At 41.1% G+C, this 25,156-nt stretch overlaps 2 protein-coding genes across 5 annotated transcripts in view; one reads left to right on the top strand and one right to left on the bottom strand.

The window, feature by feature from the left end:
- RIF1 (replication timing regulatory factor 1) overlaps nt 1–20,551 on the bottom strand; it is a 34,062-nt gene extending 13,511 nt beyond the window's left edge. For 2 of the 3 annotated variants that reach the window (XM_081004846.1, XM_081004848.1), the window contains exons 1-23: nt 20,300–20,550; nt 15,219–15,297; nt 14,189–14,285; nt 13,547–13,677; nt 13,368–13,462; nt 12,576–12,765; nt 11,912–12,004; nt 11,680–11,818; nt 10,066–10,217; nt 9,172–9,286; nt 8,507–8,677; nt 8,281–8,391; nt 8,070–8,132; nt 7,535–7,635; nt 7,046–7,132; nt 5,197–5,270; nt 4,790–4,970; nt 4,426–4,533; nt 4,172–4,321; nt 3,761–3,860; nt 2,363–2,627; nt 1,388–1,430; nt 675–877 (exon numbers count right to left, since the gene is read on the bottom strand). In XM_081004846.1, the coding sequence (XP_080860972.1) occupies nt 675–877; nt 1,388–1,430; nt 2,363–2,627; nt 3,761–3,860; nt 4,172–4,321; nt 4,426–4,533; nt 4,790–4,970; nt 5,197–5,270; nt 7,046–7,132; nt 7,535–7,635; nt 8,070–8,132; nt 8,281–8,391; nt 8,507–8,677; nt 9,172–9,286; nt 10,066–10,217; nt 11,680–11,818; nt 11,912–12,004; nt 12,576–12,765; nt 13,368–13,462; nt 13,547–13,677; nt 14,189–14,285; nt 15,219–15,297; nt 20,300–20,424 (2,873 nt within the window). In that variant the 5' untranslated portion in view covers nt 20,425–20,550. Of the gene's footprint in view, nt 1–674; nt 878–1,387; nt 1,431–2,362; nt 2,628–3,760; nt 3,861–4,171; nt 4,322–4,425; nt 4,534–4,789; nt 4,971–5,196; nt 5,271–7,045; nt 7,133–7,534; nt 7,636–8,069; nt 8,133–8,280; nt 8,392–8,506; nt 8,678–9,171; nt 9,287–10,065; nt 10,218–11,679; nt 11,819–11,911; nt 12,005–12,575; nt 12,766–13,367; nt 13,463–13,546; nt 13,678–14,188; nt 14,286–15,218; nt 15,298–20,299 lie in introns of all 3 variants that reach the window. The other variant, XM_081004847.1, reaches the window with a different exon arrangement.
- Nucleotides 1–25,156, top strand: part of NMI (N-myc and STAT interactor) — a 135,070-nt gene that overhangs the window by 28,982 nt on the left and 80,932 nt on the right. The gene's annotated exons all lie outside the window — the stretch shown is intronic.

The raw sequence follows: 25,156 nt of genomic DNA, 5'->3' as shown, positions 1-25,156 counted from the left end.
TTAATCCCAAATCAGAAGTAATTAACAGTCAGTCAACATCAACCTTTCCCCAACCAAAAAGAACCACTAGAAGGAACCTGGTATTTATAAGCTTGACCAGAGGAGTGATAGAAAAAAGGAGAAAGCAGTTCTAGTCAAAAAGTTCCATTCGAAGCTGCTGTTGTCCTTACATGAAATTTTGTACAGGAAGGCCTACACAAGAAGCAGGGTTAAGCCACCCTTTCCTCTACCCATTCTTCTGCTCAGCTATGCAGCGTCTAAAGCAGGCTTCCTCAACCTCGGGCCCTCCAGATGTTTTTGGCCTACAACTCCCATTATCCCTAGCTAGCAGGACCAGTGGTCAGGGATGATAGGAATTGTAGTCTCAAAACATCTGGAGGGCCAAGGTTGAGGAAGCATGGTCTAAAGAGTTCTTTTGGTTTTTAATTAAAGGAACTGTCATAGTGACACAACTCCACATCAGGACAATTATGATATAGTTGCTTTCATATGCATTTACCATTTTTCAAGTTCCCCCAACAAAATACTTCCAATAGAAGTGCTTCATGTTTAGCAGACTGGAAAATGGATAAGAATGCTTTTAAGATTGGCCAGGAGCTGGGATGGAGGCTCTACACAAGTAAATGAGTTTGTGCACAAGTCTATAGGTATATCACAAGCTACAAAATTCTTACTTTAATTCTTCTGGGTACGTCAGCACTACAGCTTTACCAAATGTTGCATTCCAGAACTGAGCCGCTTGACTACGTAGCTGTTTATTCTTGTGCAAAAGCATTATGCACAGCAATGGAGAAAGCTCTTGCAGCAGCTCACTGTCAAAGGATCCAGCATAGGAAGACTGAAAACAATTAATACTTTCTGCCAATAACTTTTCAAACTGGAAAATAGAATAAAAAAATGTATCAAAAAGGTTATAGCTGCAAAAGGTGTTAACAGCAGATAATGGGCTAAGCATTGTCTACTTAGTTACAATGTAAAACTTAAAACAAGAAGGCCAATAATATATGGAAGTTCTTGGAACGCTGTTTACAACCCCGGAGCCCTATCCTCTAGGTTAGATGGCATAGGAGATCATGGCAAAATCCCACACTAGACCCAAATAATACACAATGAAGCAATTATTTACTACAAGTTTTTTCCCCTCCCCAAACTCCATGCATGGATTAGGTAATTCCTTGCCTGGGTTTAATCATGCAACACCCACATAATTATAAGGAACTAGGGAAGTCTGTGGTAGCACAACAGAGATGCTGGTACAACACACACATCCATTATACACTATGTGCAAGGGCAGCTCCTTTTATGGAATTATGCTACTAGGCTGCATGGTATTAAAAAATGTATTCAAGAGACAGAAAAGCTTCACACCACCCCCAGTCCAAATTACCTTGTTGTTGAGCCCACTGGTCATTTTGGATGCATTAGTGGACCTGATGGGGGAAAGGAAATAACTGATGAGTATTCATATAAGGAATAACCTCTGCTTCTTTATTTCTTTTATTTACTGGTTACAGCATTCATATCCCCTTAGCCAAAAAAAGCTCTGGGAGTAGCTTATTTTTATAGTTTACAATTGTGGCAAAGTGTTTTCAATAATGTTTTTAAAGCTGTAACCTGCCCTTTATGCTAAGATGAAGGGCAATCAATCAATCAATAGTAGGAGGAAGCTCAATATAGCAAAAAATTCAAAAACTGGATAGTATTGTAATTTTATCATAACCATAACATTTATACACATTTAAAGAAACACACCATTTTTGGACACATCAAATAGCCAACCAAATCAAGGCTGCCAAGAGTGACTTTTCAGTAAGCAGTTGATTCTAGCCTCCTGTAGCTTTTAGGGCTATCACCCAATTCAGCAACTCTCAGTTTGATCAATGAGCTTCGGCTGACTGACCAAACTTGTATATTGATAGAAAGGTAACTCTGAAGCAAGTGGTGTACTTTCCTATTTTTGGATGAAGCACACATCTCTTAAGGAGGCATCCTTTTTTTAAAAAAAATATCCCTCCCCCTTCTGTGTCATAGGAAATGACATCTCTTAAAACTGTGTGCTCTCTGCAGTTTATACTTGTGTTAAATATATTTTTAAAAACAGTTGTAAAAGTAAAATTTAAAATTAATAAATCTGATTACAGATTGCAAATGGAACTTTTGCATCAAGGTGCTACGTAAGCTGCTATCCAACTCTCAATGTAGCATCAATAAAGTACCTCTGGAACACCACTGGACTAGTGGTATAGCCATGTAGGTTTCCTAAGGTATTTCAATCACATGTATGAAACAGGTTTGCCATAGTAACAAAAGCAGTATACAACTGCAAAGTCAGTACTGCATAGCTATATAGCAGAGCACTCACTTTATTTTTTCATAAAATGCTGATAACGGTTTCGCAATAGTTCTGAACAGAGGTCTGATGACTGAAGGTAGGGAGATGCGGCCAATGATATTTTGAAGAGCACCAATAACGGAAGTACTGATAGAGGTCTTTCTTTCAGGGCTGGATTCCTTGGACACAATCATCTGAAGTGAGTTTACTAGTATCACCAAAAGTTTAATTAAGGACGACAGCTTGCCAAGGGGATCTTTTTTCTTTTTGGACCAGTCTGCAGGCATCTGTGGGGCTAAGGATCAGTATGTTAAGTTGGCAACATTTATTTTAGCAAATAAGCTAGTTTATATTAAAGTTAAGGTTTAAATAGCAAGGACCATCACACCTGCATCTATTTATAAATACCATTCCTCCTTTCCCTTTCCCTTGGAACATGCTGAATATTGAGAGTGTTATTCAATACTACAGCTATATTCCTTGTACAGGGTTAAGAGTTCATATGGAGATCGTGTACTCCCTTCCCTTTTCTGTTCCCATATTTTAAATTCTAGAACATGAAGTAGCTGTAATTAACATCACAGCAGATGATTAAGGGCAATGGGATAGGATGAAGGAATCTTCAGAGGAGGGAAACGTACATGTGATCCTAATGGCCTGCTCACCTCTTAACCATGTGCAACAGCCCTTCCAAAAGAGGAGGGCAATACAGCAATAAAGCCTATTCTCCCATGTAAGTGAATGGTGCACACACATACACCCCAGGGACTCCTTGCAAGTTTCAAGACCCCCCACTCCACACGTACCCTGCCTCCCATCATAACAAGCATTTTACTTAAAGTATTTAATAGCACAGCTGAAGAACTTAATCCAGACTAACTTTAAAAGTAGTTCACTGCACTGCTGACTTCAGTAGAGGCTTCAGAATTTATGTCAAACTGCCAAACAACACGTGTCTATACAACTTTAAGAAGCTTGTTACTAGAAGTCTGAGAACAGCTCTTAATCAACACAATCAATTCAACTGTCAAAACAGTAAACTGACCAAACATGTACAGCAACTCAGCAGCTCCCTGTTTCATAATACAGGAAGCCTGGATACATTTGAAATCAGTATTATGAATGCCGATTCTTACATAGCCTAAGAAAACAACACTCAAGCACAAGAAGAAGGTAACAGGAATAAGGAAACCCCCATGATGCAGAAGCACCAAAAAAAAAAACTTTAGAAAAAAAACATTGAGGGGGGGAAATCCTGAAACACTCAAATGAGGACTGAGCAGGCTCACTGGGCAAGAAAAACTGACTGACCAGGTGTGGAGGTGAGGGAAGAGAGAGGAAGTATCAGAAAATCAGGAGAAGGAATGGAATGGAATGAACCCCTCCCCAATGCAACATTTAGTTGCAGATTCCACTTATTATCCTTACATCTATTTGATGGTTGGTATTTAGTGCCATAAGGTGCAAAATTTATGCAGTCAACCATAACTGACGTGATTTGAGTGAGGCCATCCAACATGGACTGATTCTGAAAGAAAAGAAATATATTTACCACATCAGTATAGAAAGAAAGACAAGGGATAGGATTTTACATAAACACCAACCACATTTTGTATTAACAGCAGCCTATACAGTCATACCTCGGGTTACAGATGCTTCGGGTTGTGCACTGCGCCGAACCCGAAGTACCGGAACAGTTTACTTCTGGATTTTGGCGCTCGCGCATGTGCAGAACCACTAAATCGTGCATGCGCAGAAGCGCCAATTCGCAACCCGAGCGTGTGCAGACGCAGCGCTGCGGGTTGCGAACATGCCTCCTGCACAGATCACTGTACTTACAATATCTGCTTCATCTTCTAATCCAGATATTATTTTAGCACAGAGTTCTTCACAGCATAGATTATCTTCTGCTGTTGCTACCAGCAAAGCACAACGGGCAAATGCTCTATAGAGCTCTGACCAGGAACGGAGCAATGTTTTCATTGTAGGCTGTAATGAAAGAAAAGAAGCAGAGATCACAGTACTTTCTGATCTAAGATTAGTGCTACACACACTTCTTTCTTTTTTTAAAAAAAATCCAATTAGTTTCTTACCTGTGGAAATTCAGAACACGGGAATATGGTATTCACAGGGAGCAACAATGCACTGTAAAGTGCACTGAAATTATGTTCCAAAGCATCACCTTGATTTACTTCATTTGTCTAAAGGGAAAAAACAACAACTGAACTTTATACACTCAAAGAAACCTGGTTATCCTTAGCTTTGTTTTTCTAAAATATTTTTCACTTTTACTCTAGACATGCATCATCATTAAGACACATGGGAATTCTGGCTTTTTGTGCCTGACTGGATCCGAGATCATTTTACAGACACTATACTTTTAAAATGCAATTCCAGCAATGTACATTCTTTGGTATTTCCATGTATAGTCATTTAGGCAGAACCAACACACTGTACCTGGTTAATCCACTCAGTTAAGGGGTTAACTATAATACTCCACATTCTCCAGAGATGTTCCTTATTTTCCAGATACTTTGAGCTTTGGTTGACAATTGTGAATACAGACTCAGTAAAAGTCAGAGGAGATGTAGGGCCAGACAAAACACATCCTACAAGTGATTCATAGTTCAAGAAAAACCTGATTTAAAAGAAAACAGAAGAAACACTCAGCAACTTCAAATTATTTAGCAACTACATCATTCAACAAAGTTGTAATAACTTTGACTTATAGATTGAGGAGGAAAAGAAAAATATCAGTTACATTTTAAAGCAGAAAATTATGGTAATCAGATCAGCCCAAATGAATTCAGATATTAGGATATATAAATACCAGGGTATAGAAAAGCTTTGCTCTTAGTACCTACCTTTCATCTTGAACATAGCATTTCAACAGATCTTCATGGAAAGAAAGCTGAATTAAAAACAATGCTGGAGTCCCCTGGCAAGGAAAAAAGCCACAGTACTTAAGTCAACAAGTCTGCTATGTTTGGCAATATTTCACAAACATATGGCTCTATTCTGTCTTACGTATTATATCCCGTGTAAGCATCAACAACACCTGTTCGCTGGATTAAGCTATAGGGGTCAACAATTATGTTTCAGTTTCAAGGAACAGATCATTGCTAAATGATTCAATCCCAAGATATGATCTGTGTTCATTATGCTCATATGCAATTACAAAGTGTGACTGGAAAGTTCGGCTAATGGTCACAGAAATCAGACAGCGAGAAATATTTGAACATACAATCAGCATCGGAAACCCACAAAATGCTCACAATTGTTTATGGAGATGAAGCTGTAACTTGAAAGACAGTGTATGAGTTGTTTAAGCAGTTCTGTGAAGGGCAGCAAACCATCGAAGATGACCCTGTCTGGCAGACCATCAACGAGCAGAACAGGAGCAAATGTCAAGAGAGTTTGTGAATTATTGATGTGGAATCAGCGTTCGTCCATCTGAATGATGGTGGAAGAATTGCATATTCTGCGTGAAATCATTACTGATGTTACTGAGTTGTCCCACCCTCCATATTCTCCAGATCTGGCCCCACCGGATTTCTTTTTCCAAAACTGAAATCTGACTGAAAGCGCACAGATTTTCCAACATTTCACACATCCAAGCTGCTATGACGAGGGAACTGAAAGCAGTACGAAAAGTGGACTACTCCAGAAGTTTCCAACAGTTCTACAAACGTTGTCAACGGTGCGTTGTATCAGAGGGGGCCTACTTTGAAGGCCTGCAAGGCATTTATGTTTGAATATTTCTCGCTGTCCAATTTCTGTGACCATTCACCAAACTTTCCGGTCACACCTTATATAAGACTTTTAGAAAGAATTTTTTCAAAGAAAGAGAGCTAGTGGGAAAAACCTGAAGCCCTTAAATGCCTATTAATCAGCTATAACAATCTATTTATGATCTCTGATCTCAGAAATGCTACACTTGATGCTACAATCAGATACACATTCAGCTTATGATTAAGAAACTGGTATATTCAAGGGACGCGGACACAGAGACTAGGGCTTGCCAATCAGAAGGTCGGTGGTTCGAATCCCTGCCACGGGGTGAGCTCCCGTTGCTCGGTCCCTGCCCACCTAACAGTTCGAAAGCACGTCAAAGTGCAAGTAGATAAATAGGTACCGCTCCGGCAGGAAAGTAAACGGCGTTTCTGTGCGCTGCTCTGGTCCACCCGAAGCGGCTTAGTCATGCTGGCCACTTGAACCGGAAGCTGTACGCTGGCTCCCTCGGCCAATAAAGCAAGATGAGTGCGCAACCCCACAGTCATCCGCGACTGGACCTAACAGTCAGGGGTACCTTTACCTTTTTTATATTCAAGGCATATTGTATTTTGTTGCGCCCTAGAAATGTCAATATCTCTCTTTCCAGCTTTTCTTATTAATAGAACCTTGGCGATCTTAGGCTAAAATAGTTAATGTTTTAAACAGGGAGCCCTCCATGCGACTCCTGCCAATATTTTCTGGTATGGTCACTACTCAAAGAAAAGGAGTCAGGCTCCTTATATACTATGCTGTAGTATACATAAATACTCAGAAACATTTCTAGCTAAAGCATACACGCGTCTTACTAGTTATGCTTTGTCAAGAGAACAAAGGTCATCTGCCTATTATATATTGTACAAGTGACATGATGGGTAGGATAAGCTTTACACACACACACACACACACACACACACACACACACACACAAAGCCCACTTACATTCAGAAGATCCATGTCAGCAACCTGATAGGCTGGGGATCCTAGTACTTTTGGAGGCAGTTCTTTGATTGTGATTTCTATCAGGGACTAAAGGAGGAAACGAAACATAGCTATTCATCTAAAATAGTTACGTAGCATGAATACTAAACCTTATCTGTAAACGTGAGAAAAAAACATTCATCTTGTTTCATGAGGTTATGGGGTACAAAGAGGAATTCAAGGATTAACAAGCAGTGATCTACAAGACTGGAAAGACCAATTCCAACAATACTTAGCTTGAAAATCCTGTGCCAACTAAGCAGCAAGTGCTGCATAGCACATTAGCTTAATGAGTATCAGCATTGGGAGCAAGCGCCACCCACCAGAGCAAATGCTGACCCAAACAATGTCCAATGGGACCAGTTCAGAGATCATAATCTGTAGATATGCCGCCTCTTATCATAATTTAATAGCTATATAAACACTTATAGACTATAATAAACAACTTACCATTGACTTTAACACAGATAGTTCATTTGACACAACAATGTTTTTTAAGGCCTGAAGTAACATAGTGAGTACGTCTGAGCTTTGCCGTTCTCTCTTGCTCCCTAAAAACAAGCGAAGCAAAATTAGGCCTTGAATACAATTTGGTCTTGCAAAACCTGCAGCATTGCCCACCTTAAAGGACAGAGCTGCATTAATGCTCTTGCTGTAAGTTTTAAACTGAGTTCTGCTTTCAGGTAAATTATTGCTGTTTAGAAATAGTGGCCTGGAATTCACTTTGTTCATGTTAAATGTTCTACCAATTTGTTTAGACACAGCTGTAAGCAGAACTGAAAAACATATTTGTTTTTCAACTCTATCATTTGTTACTCAGTTTAAGTTAGCACCAGTTCCTGGACACTGAGTGTTAGAGCCAGGTTCTTCATCCCTAGAATACTTTTACCTGGATGGCGCACTTACTTGTCCACACTCTTACTTTCCAATAATCCTCATAAGCTTTTATTATAGTGTACACCAGAACATTAATATATTCACTTACCTGATTCAATTGCCCCTTTCACAAAACGAATCATTGCCTTCCATATAGCACTTAGACTAGTATCTGCAAGACAGAGAATGAATTAAGGGCAAAATAATAACCCAATGAAGAGCTAGATAAATCAAGTTTTGACTACTGCCCATTTAGAAGAATCCTTTCTATCAACTTGCATAGCACGAAGCAATATTTTTAGGGGGGGAAATAATCTTACCAGAAGCATCTTTTCCAACTGCAATGAAGCCATCCTGAACTGCATTTATGAATGTGCTGGCATGCTTACAGAAGAACGAAGGACTGGTGATTACTGAGTGCTGAAGAGGTTCTAAGTGGGAAGAGAAAGCACAAGTTCTATCATTCTTATCAATTGTCAGAGCAGCATAGACTTGTGTTGTAGTATTATAAGTTGCTTGAACTTTCCAAAAAATGTATAACATTACCTAAACTAAGTGCAATGTTGTTTTCTTTGGAAAACGTCAAAACTTCTGGTCCCATGAAAAAGTGAAGTAGCATTTCGATTCCTAGAAGTTGAATTGATGGAATGGCTGTAACTCCTGTACTAGAACTCAGGCTCATCCTTTGATTTGCAGGGGTTCCATTGGGGAAAGCACCTAAATAAAACCAGTAGTACATTACTTGAACCACAGAAACTTTTATATACACGAAAAAACACAAAAATGATATATAAACAAATGGTTTTTGGGGGAGGGGAGATCAAAAGACTTAACCATGGCTTCTATTTCAAAAAGAGGCTCAGACTATGCTGCTAATCTCAAAGCTTTACATGTAGTCTGAACATTTGTTTTAGAGAAGTAATTGCAAGAGCTCTTAAAGACTGTAGCCACAGAATCTTATAGTTTAATACACTGGAGATATGATCCAGATGCAACAAATGTGCAAAAAAGACAAATTATTAAGTACACATACTGAAGAACCTTTCCATATGAGGCTGTACAAACTGAAATATATCCATTACAACAGGGTAGGTGGTGCTAAGGATAACTCCATGCATATGTAACCCCATGATATTAAACACAGTATTTGAATTTTTAGATTTCAGATTTGTTGCATCTGAATCATAGTCAGAAAGAGATTTCCCTCCTACCTGATTTGTGTGCAGAACCCTGTGTTAGTAAACTCTGGTTAATAGCTAACCGTGATGAATTTCCTTGTAGAACGGAATCTAAGCTTAGAGTGCTCTGAATCAATGGCACACAAACCTAAAAGGGAAAAAAATAGCATGAGGCACAAACAGAAGCAACTTAACAGGTTGGGGCTAAACTGCCTGAACAAACAACAGACTTACATGTAGGAATCTACTAAGTCTTTATCTAGCACTAGGATAATGTAGGTAAAATCCAGTATTGCCAGCCTCTGCACATGAATGAAAAGAAGGTTTTAATAGACTTCAGCTGTACTTGTAGTTCCATGATCGTAGTAAGTGTGCTTAAGGCTCCATAGTTTCGACAGTAAGAGGCAACAGTGATGCATTTGGGCACTAATATTAAATGCCATCCACAAACTAGTTCAGCCAGCTCAATTGAACTAAAATCAGCATAAATCCAAGTACTCTGGTTTAATGGTTTCTGCAGATCAGCTTTAATCACATATTTATTACATTTATATCCCACCTTTTCTCCAAGTAGTTGAAGGTTTACATGGCCATACTTCTTTCTGTTTTAGCCTCACAACCACCCTGTGAGGAAGGTTAGGCTGAGAAACAGTAACTGGCCCAAGATCATCCTGTGAACTTCATGACTGAATTGAGAGCTGAACTTTGGTCTCTTAGGTCTTATCTGTTCCTAACAACTACTCAACATATCATAACTATAAATTCTCCATTATGAAGGTAAGGGTGGTATTCAATACTAGTCCTAATCAGACTAGACCCAATGAAGTTAATGCACAAGTCAAATAAGAGAAAACAAAGCTAAGAACCTTTAGGGAAACCTGCTTTAACTAGTGTTAATATTAGCGCTAATATAAAAGATGAGATTACCTGTTCAAAGTGGGCTGGGAGATGAGGTCCCAACCTCATCAGTAAATACCACCAGACCTCTAGCTTTGTCAGTGCCAGAGCTTCTGTTCTCACGTGAATGGAACTCAGTGGTTGCATTAGCAATTTCAGCCTTTTTGCACTGCACAAGATTTCTTGGGGGAAGAAAACGAAACTTAGTTTTGTTACATGTGATTTAAAGTTAAAATCAGTTTTCAAACTCAAAAGAGGAATTGTGGCTTCAACTTCAGGTGAACTTTTTTTTCAAGACCACAACAACTTGATTATTACTTGTTTACTTATTTGTGAAATCAGAGATGCAATACAGAGGTCTGAACCTACTCACCTTTTCCAAAGTATCCAAAATCTTTGGAAGTATTTGATGGGGTTTTTAAAAAAAAATTTTTTTTAACTTATAGTCATTTCTGGATCCCTTCATTAAAAATGCAGATGAGTAGATATTTGCCAGCACACTTTTAAACTATACAGTGGTACCTCCAGTTACGACCTTAATTCGTTCCAGAGGTCCATTTGTAACCCAAAACCATTCTTAACATGAGGCGTGCTTTTGCTAATGGCGCCTCCCACTGCTGCCGCACCGCCAGCGCTCAACTTCCACTTGCATCCCAGGACAACGTTCGCAACTAGGGGCATCTACTTCCAGGTCAGTGGAGCTCGTAACTCGAGGCACTCGTAAGGAAGACGGTACGTAACACGAGGTTCCACTGTATAATAATTCTATAACACAGGGCTCCAGCTCATGGGAAAGACAGCAGGAATCTCCCTTTCAGATCTTTCCCTAATACAGTGGTACCTCAGGTTACATACGCTTCAGGTTACAGACTCTGCTAACCCAGAAATAGTACCTTGGGTTAAGAACTTTGCTTCAGGATGAGAACAGAAATCATGCTCCGGCGGCGCGGAAGCAGCAGGAGGCCCCATTAGCTAAAGAGGTGCTTCAGGTTAAGAACAGTTTCAGGTTAAGAACGGACTTCCGGAACGAATGAAGTACTTAACATTCCTAAGAATTTCACATGTATTTGTGTAGCAACTTAATTCAGCTGGGCTGGTAGAGCATAAGACTCTTAATCTTGGGGTCGTAGGTTTCAGCCCCACCTTGGGTAAAAGATCCCTGCATTACAGGGGGTTGGGCTAGATGACACTCATGGTCCCTTCCAACTCTACAATTCCATGATTCTAACTCCTGCTTTTTTTATGCATGTGAAGGTAACCTTTGGTCCCTTTTCACCAAAAAAAGCAAAAGTCTACCTGTTGGTGGCAAACTGCTGGCTGTGTTTGTTATTGATGCAGCAAGATATGTACAGCATATTCAAAAGGGCCAGACCTCACTCTCACATGCATAGAGACTAACTATTGACATGATGGGTGCCCCGAGTGCAGCATTTAACAACTCCCCCACTGTTTTCACTTGCACACACAAGTTGCTACTAAGTTGAAACAGAGATCTCAAGCACCCCATTAGAATTAATTCAACTGCAATCAACAGAACTTGCTCCCAAACAGGAAGTAGATCACATGAGGGTGCACAATTATTTTCTTTTTTCTACTTCAGCATGCTAATGAAATAAGTCAAAATTGCTTAGTATTTTAGTCTACCTGGATTTAGAGCAAAGTTATCAATCAGACTCTTCCATGCAATGAAAGCTATTTTCTTTACCACTGGTGACCCACTACGAAATCCTAGTTCTTCTAATTGCAGCAATGAATTGATAAAGCTTCCGCTACGATGAAGCGCCTGGAAGAGTAAAATATTGTTTTATGCAGTTAGTGTATCCATATCATCAGCACCTACAGTAGCTGAAACAAGAGAAATCAATGTCCAACTTACTTTGCCAAGCAGCTTAACAAACAGAGGCCAAAGTTTCAAAACATATGTTTCATTTTTTGATGCGAATAGTTTTTGGAGTTCTGGGATTATTTTCTGCAAGAGTACAAACAACAACATTTATAAAAATAACCCAACACTAAATTAGTTTGTATGATTCCCCCCTCCATCTTTTTTCCCTCTCTCTCTCTCTCTCACTCACCCACCCACCCACCGACCCCACTTGATGCGGCAGTGACTAACTATGGAAGAGATTTTGGGGTTGTGGTGGCTATAAAAATGTCAACTGTGTGTGCACCAGCAGTGAAAGAGCAAATTCTGTGCTAGGGAGTAATAGAAAAGGGATTGAAAATAAAGTGGAAGGTAGGTCTACTGACAGCTATTAACCAAAACAGCCAATCTTCAGAGGTGCAATGACACTGAATACTTGCTGGAGGGCGTGGGAGTGATGAGGGAGAGGGCTATCACCTTCATGCCCTGAAGATAGTAATATTTCATATGCAATTATGACATCATAAAATATAATTGCAAGTATATATGCAAAACTAGGAGTAGGGAGTCATATGAAGTGATCATTAGAGTGGGCAAGGCCCTTAAGCACATATGTGGAATTCTAAAAAAACATAAAACCCATCCTTTAAAAAAATAAGATGTTGGCCTTCATTACCGTAGTCATAAGTTCTTCAGTGACTGCTGCCACCTCCTGCTGCTTCTGAAGTAAAAGTGGCACTCCCATCTCCAATGCAGTGGCACCTCTTAACTGCACTTTATGAGCAGAGTGGACAACCAAAGGGATAATCAGCTTCGCCCACTTTACAGCCTGTTCTTCCATGTGGGATGGAGCCTGTTCTATGAGCCTAAGTTCAGATATATTTGTCAGCATGACCAAGGTTTGTAAGAAATATTGTGTAGTTAACAGTGACTGGTCTTCTTCACCAGTGTCTATCACACTGTGTTCTGAGTAACTGGAGAGTGTCTCAAAAGGCTTCTCAAGGAGAAGATCAGTAACAGTAAGAAAAGACAGTCTGGCCACCACTACAAATCTTCCCTGTAGTGCACTGTCATTGGTGCACTCTAAGGTGCACCCCCATTTCACATGCAGGAATATGCAGGTGGCCTGTATGGTGATTGAGCCTGCAAACCTGGCATTAGCAGTGGTACGCTCTAACCAACTGAGCTAATTCTAGGGTTTCCTAGAAAGTTGGGAAGCAGATGCAGCAGAGAGCAAACCATACAAGAGAGAAATACCAACATTTACAATACTGCAACAACAGCAAATGGTATTCACCATCTAAAACAATGACTTAATAGCCCTCGTGACTTGAGAAATAACCACCCAGAGTGCAAGCTGTTTTCTAAGCATGTACCCTGATTTTTTATCTGACCAAGATGTTACTGAAGTGTTTTTTCTTCCTCACTTCTAACACACTTGCTCAACAATTTAACACCTGATACATACCGTATAATAACATTTAATGCTTCATATTCAACCACCATGGACTGCAAGTCTCCTTTATTCAGCACTGTTTCTAACATACCAATAATACTGGGTACCTGAAACACAAATGAGATGTGGGTGACTGAACATGTTAGTTTAACAAACTGTTATTTGTAGGAGATGGGACAGAGAACACTCACCAGCTTTCCAACAGTATCAGAAGGAAAGGACTGCTTAGAGATCACCCAAAGTGCTCTAGTGCGAGTGTTTTTGTCCACAGCCTTTATAGCAACACTGTTCACTATTGACAGCAACTCCTGTATTTCTGATTCTGTAGAAAAAGGTAAATGGCATTTTTCAGTGTGGTAAAACATGGGGAAGCTTGAAAATGATACAATGGTCATGAATCGCTGTTAATGCCTAGTATCACAAACTCAGTAGGGAAGGAACTAATGCAGTCCTCACTCATTCTAAGGCACTGCTGCTTTTGTGTTCTGAAATAGGAAAGACACACATGACGATGATATAAAAGGGGTAACAGATTCTAATATTTGCAGACCCAGAACAGGGCACTGATGCTGAAACCAGAAGCTGTGTCTTCTTGCCAGACTCAGGTCGCAAAAAACTGGGCCAGAGTTACAGTCATTGAAACTTGTAGCAATTCAGTCACATTGTAACACCAGGCCAGAGAGCTAAATAACATGATATGAATAGTATTACGTACAGTACAATACCACATCTATTTTATTCTATTGATATTTACGATACTGCTGGCAGTACATCTGTAAAAAGCAGATTTGGATTATTTATTAATTTTTGAAAAAGAATAAAAAATTGTTTACCACATAGCAAAGCAGCAGTCTTTGAGTTAAACACACAGAATCCTAAGGCTTGCAAGGCTGCACTGCTCAATTCTGAATTTTCAGTAGGAATATATGTCTACAAAAAGAAGGAATAAAGTTTTAACTCATGTCGACAACACTTATTGACAAATAACTGCAATGGTTCAGAATTTTTAAATTGTGTCAATAAAAAGCAAAACAGCTACTATTTTTGGTTGCTTTAAAAAATATAGCATATGCTACACCCTCAGATACAAAAGCTAGTTTACTGGCTAACTGCTTCTCCATTCTGAGCACCAGAGTCCAGCTACATTAGACTCCAACAGTTTCCCTTCTACCATGAAGGGCCCTATTTCTTGTGCCACCAACCTAACCTGATCCATGTGAACAGCAGCTCCCAAAGCTGATCTTAACATACAGGATCTCCAAATCTTAGCATTCCATAACGCCACATAAAAGCTGCTCCTTGCCTCTTTCCTTCTCTCTCAAAAACACATGGATATATAGTTTCAGAAGCCATTTCTAACATGGCTGGTGAGCTGCTGAGGAACTCCCACTAAACGATAGAGGTCTACTTCTGACAAGGGCCTATGAACAAAATCGCCAACAGTTTACCAGGATGGATCTCTTAGCTTTGCTTAAATAGAAGAAAAACAAGACCAGCTGAATTCAGCTTTGACATTTAGTTTCAGCCATGGACAAGGGTTGTGCAGGCCTGTCAGCCGACAAACCTCACCACCACCTGCTGCTGCTCTGGAGGTTTTGCCAGGGTTGCCCACATGCTACTTCTGTCAACTGCTAGTCCTACCAAGTTTATTACACACGAAGTGTAAAAAGAAATGTCGATGACAAACCTAGTATGGTAAGGAAAAGTAGTAGTCATTACCACTGGGGAGTAGCAACTACCAGGTTGGAGTGGGGGGGAGAATGTTAATAGCAGAAAGGGAAAGGCTCAGTAGCCTTTATACATGGAATGGGATACTTATTAAAAAGAGGATTTACTAAAAACCATACAATTTTAAATACACACCTTAAATATCTTGTAGAGCTGAGGGAAGAGTTTCCCAACTTCAGATGCAAATTCTTTTCCCTCTTCACCAGTCAGGCGACTTAAATGTAGAAAAACACAACAGGTTTTCTGTTACACAGCCCAACATAGACAAAAAAGCACATTTTGGCAATTACCTAAATTAAAAAGCTAAAGGCACATCTTCTGTATATATCATTTTCAAAAGCAACAGGCTGTTGCACAGAGTAAACTATGCTTGGCAAGTAAAGAGACTATTGAAAACAAAACAATGTCAAGAGAGTTGGCTATTACTGTTAAATTTTGGCTCAGTAATACTGCAGCACCATAACTGACAGAGCAATTTGTGCTTTTCCCTACCTCCCCATATTAATAGCCACTGCAATGCTTTTTCCAGCATCCCTCCACACTCCAGCACCACCCAAAGAAACAGAACCCAGGGAAGGCTTCTTCAGTTCTTTAAAAAGCATTAGAAAAGTAAGGAAATGAAAGTTACAGTGTAATACAACAAATTCTACTCATTTCACTATTGAATGTACATAATCAAATATTTAAAAACAAAAATAAAATGTTTAAAACACACGGTGTTTGAAGACTTGATTAACAAAATAGAGTAGGGATACAACTTACATGGATTTCACTTATGCAATCACAGCTTTATGTGCTTGACCCCCAAAAATAAAAGGCATGTGAGCAACTGTTGGAAGGGGCCATCTGAGATATTGTGGGAGCCTCCAAAGCAGAGCCCAGAAAGCAAGGTGGAGAGCTTAAGAAGCTCTTTCCTCTTTCCTTCACTTTGCATACTGGGTTCTGGGAAGATCTTGCACAGGCTCTGGAGGGCTTTGAGAGCTCTTACACTCAATCAGAAAGGCAAGACATGGGGACAGTTCCAGGAGGTCATTATAACTATGAATTTTTGCTTTTATACACTACCCCCTGGAACAGAACCTTTGCACAATGCCATTACAGTATTGTAAGTCTGAGAAAAGCAAGTCTAACCACCAATTAATGTGGTGAATGTCATGTTCATTAACTCCATGATATGAAACAAACTTGCGTGGGAGCAAGAAGAATTTCATTCTGCCAATTGAAAACTACTAATCTAATCTACAAATTTCTCAACTGTTTTCAAAAAACAGAGAAATGTATTGTCACCGGTGACACAGTCTGGTAGTAAGAGCATTCTCAGAAAAATGCCAATACAACCTTAGGAACACGAGAGGCAAATAAAGGCCGATCACAGCAGCAAATTGACTCACTTACAAAAACTTGCATGCAGCCAATGCATAGATCTTAAACACAGTGAACGTCACTATGTTACTAAGTACAGCTCCTGCCAGCCTAGCAGTTCGAAAGCATGCCAGTGCAAGTAGATAAATAGGTACTGCTGTGGCAAGAAGGTAAACGTCGTTTCCATGTACTCTGGCTTACATCACGGTGTTCCACTGCACCAGAAGTGGTTTAGTCATGCTGGCCACATAACCAGGAAAGCTAGCTGTGGACAAACACCAGCTTCCTTGGCCTGAAAGCGAGATGAGCACCGCAACCCCATAGTCACCTTTGACTGGACAACCAACCGTCTAGGGTTCCTTTACATTTTACTAAGTATCACATAATGGCATGAATCCTAAATTGCTCCTCTGTTCATGCAAGTGACGGAATTGGCTTCAAGTTACCAAGAAAGAAAATTTCAACTCAACATCAGGAAGAACTTTCTGGTGATAAAAGCTGTTCAACAGTGGAACAGGCACCCTCAGAAGGTGGTGGACTCTCCATCATATGTTTAAAGCAGAGGGTGGATAGCCATCTCTACAACTCTATGAACTTCTCCCTCAAACAGCAACCTGCACACACACACACACATATTCCCCAACCCCCAGGAATAGATTGTCAAGGGAGTGTAAGGGGAGTAATTCTGCAAACTTAGCAGGGAATCTATGATCCAAGCCATTGCATTTACAGCCACTGTAAAGATGCAGAGAACTGCAAATAATGCTGATTTGGTGGCTCAGAGGTTGAAAGTGGCACATAAGATATGCTAATCTTGACAAAGCTAATCAGAAAGCAAGCTTTGTAAATGAAAACAATATATTTAAATTCACTTCTATCGTGCATCTGTTCTTCATGCTCACCCTTTGGCACACAATAGCCAACCGCCTGCATAGATAAGACTTTACTTCCTACTTATCTAAGACTCATAGAGCCAGTGTGGTGTAGTGGTTAAGAGAGGTAGACCATAATCTAGGGCACCGGATTCGCGTCTCCACTCCTCCACATGCAGCTGCTGGGTGACCTTGGGCTAGTCAAACTTCTCTGAAGTCTCTCAGCCCCACTCACCTCACAGTTTGTTGTGGGGGAGGAAGGGAAAGGAGAATGTTAGCCGCTTTGAGACTCCTTCGGGTAGTGAAAGGCGGGATATCAAATCCAAACTCCTCTTCTTCTCAGCTAACATGGTAGGAGGATGTTTACATGCACCCCCATGGAGTGCTAGAAGAGAGCCATGCCTGAAATCCTGAACTGCTGCTACCAGACAGTATAGATCATTGCCAGAATGATGGTACTATAGATGGGGGAGCTAAACCCTAGAAATTAATACAGTCATGGGGAAAAAAGTGCACCCTCTTTGAATATCAGGACACAGGAGCAATCATTTGTTCCTTAGGTCTAAAAATTGTGTAAATACAACCTCAGATGAACAAGGCATGGCATATGGTGTACCATGTTGTAATTCATTTAACAGAAATAAAGCCAAGATGGTGAAATCATATGTGAAAAACGAAGTACACCCTTACCGATTCCATAGAAATTAAGACGCTAAGTAGCAGACAGGGGCTGCTAATCAAAATGCCCTTGCTTAATTGATCACCAGCAAGTGTGCCAACCTCTATACAGTGAGGGGGGAAAGTATTTGATACCCTGCTAAATTTGCCTGTTTGCCCTCTGACAAAGAAATGTTCAGTCCATAATTTTAATGGTAGGTTTATTGTAGCTGTGAGAGACAGTATAACAACAAGAAAAACCCCAGAAACCCAGAAGACAAAAGTCAGAGATTGATGTGCATTATAATGAGTAAGAGCTTGATTTTGCTCTCATCTGACCACAACTCTTTCACCCAGTTCTCCTCTGGGTCATTCAGATGTGCACTGGCAAACTGCAGACAGGCCTGTACATGTGCTTTCTTTAGCAAGGAGACCTTGCGGGCTCTGCAAAATCTCAGTCCTTCATGGAGTAGTGTGTTACCAACCGTTTTCATGTTGACTATGGTTCCAGCTACCCTGAGGTCATTGACAAGTTCCCCCTGTGTACTTCTGGTCTGCTTCATCACCGTTCTCCTGATCATTGCAACTCCACGAGATGAGATCTTGCATGGAGCCCCAGACTGAGGGAGGTTGACAGTTATTTTGTGTTTCTTCTATTTGCGAATTACTGTATTGCATCAATTGTTGTCACCTTCAAACCAAGCTGCTTGGCAACAGTCTTGTAGCCCAGTCCAGCCTTGTGCAGGTCTACAATCTTGTCCCTGACATCCTTGGACAGCTCTTTGGTCTTGGTGGCTACTTTGGAATCTGCTGGATTGATTGCTTCTGTCGACAGGTGTCTTTTGTACAAGTACTGTAACGAGCTGGGATTACAAGTAAGACCTCTTCCTTACAGCAGGTACTTCTAATCTCAGCTCGTAACATACAGTGAAGATACCAGGTAGCCTGACATCTGGCTGGTTGATAGCTTGATAAAAAAAAATACTTATTTTACTCATTATAATGCACATCAATCTCTGACTTTTGTCTTCTGGGTTTCTGGGTGTTTTCCTGTTGTTATTCTGTCTCTCACAGCTACAATAAACCTACCATTAAAATTATGGACTGGTCATTTCTTCCTCAGAGGGCAAATTTAGAAGGGGATCAAATACTTCCCCCCTCACTATGTAACTGTTTTAAATTTTTGTGTACTGTGTGGATAATAATATTTATTATTATTTATACCCCGTCCATCTGGCTAGGTTTCCTCAGCCACTCTGGGCGGCTCTCAACAGAATATTAAAAATGTGATAACACATCAAACATTTAAAACTTTCCTAAAGCTATGCATTACAAAACATATGTATGTTTATTCTGTCTGATGTTCAAAACTGCCCTTTGGCCTTATATCAAAGGCCTGCAAATAAAAACAAATAAGTAAAAATGAATGAATGAATGTTTGGGTTATAAGTGGGTCTCAGGTCAGAAAAAGTTGAAGACAGCCCAAGTAGACAACTCTGAGCTAGAGGAACTCATTGTAAAGCAACTTCCTAGATACCTCAGGTAAACATGAGTAGAATCAAGACTGCACAAAGACCTGATCTATATTTTTTTTAAAGGAAAAACCACCCCCGCTAAGTACAGAAGCACACAGATACAGTAATCTAATTCTTAGACAACTGACACACACCGGTGCCTATGCGAAGCTCTCGCATACTCCTTCCAGAGAAAAAGGAAACGTACTCCCCCCCCTCCCCATAGCAACTCCAAACAGAGAGGTAGAAACCCACATCACACGCCCACTTCGGGAGGGGGCTCCTCTGCCTTGTAACAGTGCAGCAGGCAAACTTCCAACATGGAAACCCTCTCTCCCTCAAATTTCCCCCTCCTTCCCATCACCCAAGCTGATTGACGGCGCGCAATCGCCGGCGCGCCCTTTTCGAAACGCTTAGGTGCGTTCGAAAGTCGTTAAAAGTCCAACCGAAATGGTTCCAAAGCACTTAAACGTCCACGGCCTCGCAGCCCCTGAGAAGTTTTGTTTGACGAAAAGGGAAGCAGACAGGCGGCAACCCCCCCCCCCCCGCCGCCCTCGAGAGATGCCCGCCTCCTGTGGGCCAGTGAGCGAAGAGGGTCGGAGCCCTACCTAATAAAAAATAAAAAACCCGCTCTTTACGCAATAAGCATCTCTCATCCCTCAGGTGTGTATGTGGTGGTAACAGGTACCGGGGCTAAAGCCTGGCCGCGAGATAAGACTCACCGCCGCCCCCCCCCAGGCTTTTCCCCTCTGAGAGACCCGCCTGTCCGCAAGGCCGCAGGAAGGACCCGTCGCCCTCGCCGGACACTCACTTGGTGAGGGTTAGCAGCGCGTCCGTGAGCGCCGCCGGCGCGGCTGCGGGGTCTTCCAGGGTCTCCAGCAGGGGACGGAGGCTCCCGCTCGGGCAAGGCCCCGTCGTAGAGTCAGCGCCGCTCATGGCGCCGCCGGCAGCCTCTTCCTCGCCTCGCCAGCTCCTCAAGAGGGGAAAGTGCGCTTCCCGCGCTCTTCGCCTTCTCTCGCTCTCCCGCACGCGCGCTCACTCACTCTCGCGCTCGCTCGCTCACTCTCTCTCCTTTTCTCGCGGGCTAAGATGGCGAAGCGCGGGACTTCGCTAGCCGCGTCACTGTTTGTGCGGAAGAAGCGGAAGCTTGCTGCCCAATCACCGGGCTCGGAGGGGGCTCGGAGGAAGTCAGAGCGCCGAGCTAGTCGAGTAGGGCGCCGCGAGGTCGAACCGCCGAGTTCATCCATCGGCCAGCTTCCCTCTGAAATGCATATGTAGACTTTCTCCCCGCTCCTTTCATACTCTGTGCTGGGATGTGTAAAAACGGACCGGGTGGTTTCGTTTGCACGGCCACGCCAGGGCCTTCTCTCTCTCTCGGAAGAAATGGGTCTGATTATATCCCAAAGGTTGGCAATGGTCCCCCCAAAAGTACTTCCTGCAATTTTTGAGCAGAAGGGAGGGGAGGTTCTACAGAAAGAACTTTTTTGGGGGAGTTCGAGGGTTGGGAGTTGCCCCTCTTGTCATTGCAAAAAAGAAAAAGAAAGAGGAATATTTACGATACCAGGATGGTGGGATATTGGTATGGGCAAATGTGCGATATTGCCCCAATGGAGAAATTAACAGAAGCAAATGAGAATACAGAAAACTCATTTTATATAAATCGGGTCTGCTCCATTATACCGGTCTCTCCATCCACTTCTGTGAGTGGATGTTGTAGGTTAAAATCTCTTCCCCACCCACTATATTATTTGGTACTATCTGTAATGAACATTTTAAAAGGATTGTCCATTAACAAGAAGAAGAGGAGTTTGGATTTGATATCCTGCTTTATCACTACCCTAAGGAGTTTCAAAGCGGCTAACATTCTCCTTTCCCTTCCTCCCCCACAACAAACAATCTGTGAGGTGAGTGGGGCTGAGAGACTTCAGAGAAGTGTGACTGGCCCAAGGTCACCCAGCAGCTGCATGTGGAGGAGCGGAGACGCGAACCCAGTTCACCAGATTACGAGACTACCGCTCTTAACCACTACACCATACAATGCATTAATCTCTGGACCCGCCTCTGTTTTGTATCTCACTCTTCATGCTTTTGTGCTGCTGCTTCTGAATATTTTGGGTATCCAAATTGAAATAAATTATTTTTTTATTTAAGAATCACAGAGTTGGTTCTTCTAAGCTTAGGTGCCCTGTGGAGACCACAATGGTCTCACTCAGGCCATATACATACTGTTGTTTACTTGCCATCCAATACACTTCCATCGCTGATTTGGGAAGCAGTGTACACACAACATTACCCACAATATGACTTTAGCCATAATCTTGTATCCTGTGTTTATTGTGTGAAATACTATGTTTTAATGAGGTTTTCCCCATACCAGCTCCATTATGTTCAATGGGATATTCCCAGTTAAGTGTGTATAGGGTTTAAAGTTGGATTTAGAATTCAAGTGTAGATGTAATATGGATTTAGCTAAGATTAAAGTTCAGTTTAAAACTGAATTCTAGATTTATCCAAGCTTAAAGTGGGTCAGACTTCTGCGCTCCCAAGGGTAACTCAAGTGACCTTTAATTATCTTTAGTACTCATAAAGCAGCCAAAGGATCTTTCATGCCCTCAAATCACCTCTAATTGTAGTCTTGGGCATTGTGTAGCAGCAGAGTCATTTGGTTGGGCTGCATAATGTTTGTTAGGCTAAGCATGCACACTTTTTTTGAAGTAAAGAGAAACATGATAGTCTTTCTATCAACTAACCTGGATATTAATTTGAGGCAGTAATTTAGAGTACAGTGGTACCTCGGGTTAAATACACTTCAGGTTACAGATTCTTCAGGTTACAGACTCCGCTAACCCAGAAATAGTACGAGACTGGCTTCATTATTATCAGATAATGGAGGCATACAATTTGGACAAGAAAATTGGCTTCCAGGTGGAAAAATCAAAATTAGAAACAGAACTGTTAGAACCCAAAACTAAGATTTTGTCAAAGATGTATAACTTGCTGTTGAAATGGAATACTCAGGATGAAACGGTGAAATCTGCTATGATTAAATGGGCACAAGATGTTGGACATAATATAATGATGGCTGACTGGGAACAGTTATGGACCACAGGTATGAAGTTTACGGCATGCAATGCCTTAAGAGAGAATATTATGAAAATGGTATACAGGTGGTACATGACTCCAGTCAAGCTTGCAAAAATCTATCATTTGCCCGATAATAAATGTTGGAAATGTAAAGAAACTGAAGGTACATTCTTTCACCTTTGGTGGACGTGCCCAAGGATTAAGGCTTTCTGGGAGATGATCTATAATGAATTGAAAAAAGTATTTAAATATACCTTCTTGAAGAAACCAGAGGCCTTTCTCCTGGGCATAGTCGGCCAATTGGTGCCAAAGAAGGATAGAACTTTTTTTATGTATGCCACAACATTGCAAAGTATTGGAAGACACAAGATCTACCCACTCTGGAAGAATGGCAGATGAAGGTGATTGACTATATGGAACTGGCGGAAATGACTGGCAGAATCCGAGACCAGGGAGAAGAGTCGGTGGAAGAAGATTGGAAGAAATTTAAAGACTATTTACAGAAATATTGTAAAATTAATGAATGTTAGAATGATGTTGGATAGAAATTAAGTGGTTTTTAGCTGCAATACTATAAGGGAATATGAAAAATGGATTACTAACAGGTAAAAATTTAACGCTACAATATTTTAAGATTAGGATAAACAAAGAGGGGAAGGATTTGCTGAACCAACAAACCGAACTGGAATACAAAAAAGGGAGGCGTGAGGAGGTCCGGGAAACAAGCTAATGAAAAATAAGTAATGGAAAGATTGAGTTGTTTTTAACTATTTTTATTTTGTATTTTTCTTTTTTCTATTTTTCTTTTGTAATATCTTGAAAATCTTAATAAATATCTTATAAAAAAACAAAAAACAGAAATAGTACCTTGGGTTAAGAACTTTGCTTCAGGATGAGAACAGAAATCACGCAGCGGCAGCAGTGGGAGGCCCCATTAGTTAAAGTGGTGTCTCAGGTTAAGAACAGTTTCAGGTTAAGAATGGACCTCTGGAACGAATTAAGTACGTAACCAGAGGTACCACTGTATCAGTAAGAAAGCATCAAGACAGAGGGGAGGAGCTAGGTGAATTAAGCACCTGAGTTTGGTAGCCAGCTGTGCAGAGGCCAGGCAAGCTTAAAAGCAAACCTTACCCCACAAGCCTTAATTAAGTACTTGCATCCGGGGGGCCACTAGGGGCGCATCAGAAGATGGCTGACAATAACATCTCTCCGACCCACACACGAGGTAATTTGGAGGCTGTGATGGGAGTAAATAGCCTCCCTACCCCCCCAGGATTGTGGGGGGGACGGCCCTTGCCTGCTGTGCCCTATACCACCCCTGAATTTGTGGGGATGGGGGTACTAGGCACAATGCCCTCCTGTGGGATTTCGGCGCTCCTGGATGCCATCTCTGATCCGCGCCACTAGCTGCAAGAACTTCAAAAGAAACAATTTGGATGAAGCGAATGCACATATTTCAAGGAAGGAGGGGGAGTAAAGACTGCTAACAGAAGAGATCTCTGATAAAACAAGACGAGTCGGAGGAACAAGTATAAATCATGAGAAGATACGCCAAGACTCGGTATGGCAAAGGGACTGATGGGGAAGGGGGAAAAAACTTTCCTTTCTCTCCTTTATGTGATTAAACAAGAATCCCCCCCCCCCCCACAAGTCAAAAATGTCGTTTTAAGGACTTAAGCTGTGGATTTAAGGCTGTGTGGAGATAAACTTTCGAACCAAAGCATGTTTTGAGAAGAGCGTGGAATGTATAAGGGCTTTGGAATGACGCAGTTAAAAGTGCCGTCGCCATATTGGGAAGTTCTGTCGGAGGACTTAAGTCTGGGAGGAGAAATAGAGAAATAGAGCTGTTTTTATATTGTGGGTGAAACTCCTCAGAGGGACTTAAGAACGACAGTTCTGTAATTAAAGATGGAAAGAGCGATGTTATCTATGAAGGCGATGATATATGGAAACCATCTCGATTTGAGGATTGGAAGAACGGAAAAATTCACACAGGATTATTATTGGTGTTTATCGGCTTAAGGAGACTATCAGAAGAGATCATAAAGAAAAAAGAGAAAATATATGAACAAGATGTGATATGGAAACAGCAAGATAAGACTGGATAGAATTATGAACTTTGTTTGGACTGATTTGGACATTAACGTAGTAGCAAGAAGATGATCAGAATCCCCCTTCGGATCTTCAAATATGGGTCCCCTCAACAAAATTTAAAATTCGGCTTTGTAATTCGGAATTTATGTGATGTGATGTGATTTGATTTGATTGGCTGGTTAATAAAAATTATTTTAAAAATAATAATAATTAAGTACTTGCATCCACATGATCTTAAAATGTTAAGAAACATTTTAAATAAATAAAAGTTAAACCATGGCCACGTTATAGAAAGGCACATTGACAAGCCTCAGGTTCATGTGATCGCTCTTCGATGCAGTGCTGAGATGTTTGGAAGCTTTCTCTTGTTTTTACTACCATAGGTAATATTAGCTGTGATACACTGAAAAGTTGGGTAGGCATTACATTTTTGAAAGCTTCGGGACCTTTGCATAGTTGTGTGTCTGTGGGGATTCTGAACTGTTAGAAC

The sequence above is a fragment of the Podarcis pityusensis genome (assembly GCF_964106645.2).
Source record: "Podarcis pityusensis genome assembly, chromosome: 1".
NCBI lineage: Eukaryota > Metazoa > Chordata > Lepidosauria > Squamata > Lacertidae > Podarcis > Podarcis pityusensis.
The sequence above is the reverse complement of the archived record's forward strand: the minus strand, read 5'-3'. Positions and strand labels throughout refer to the sequence as shown.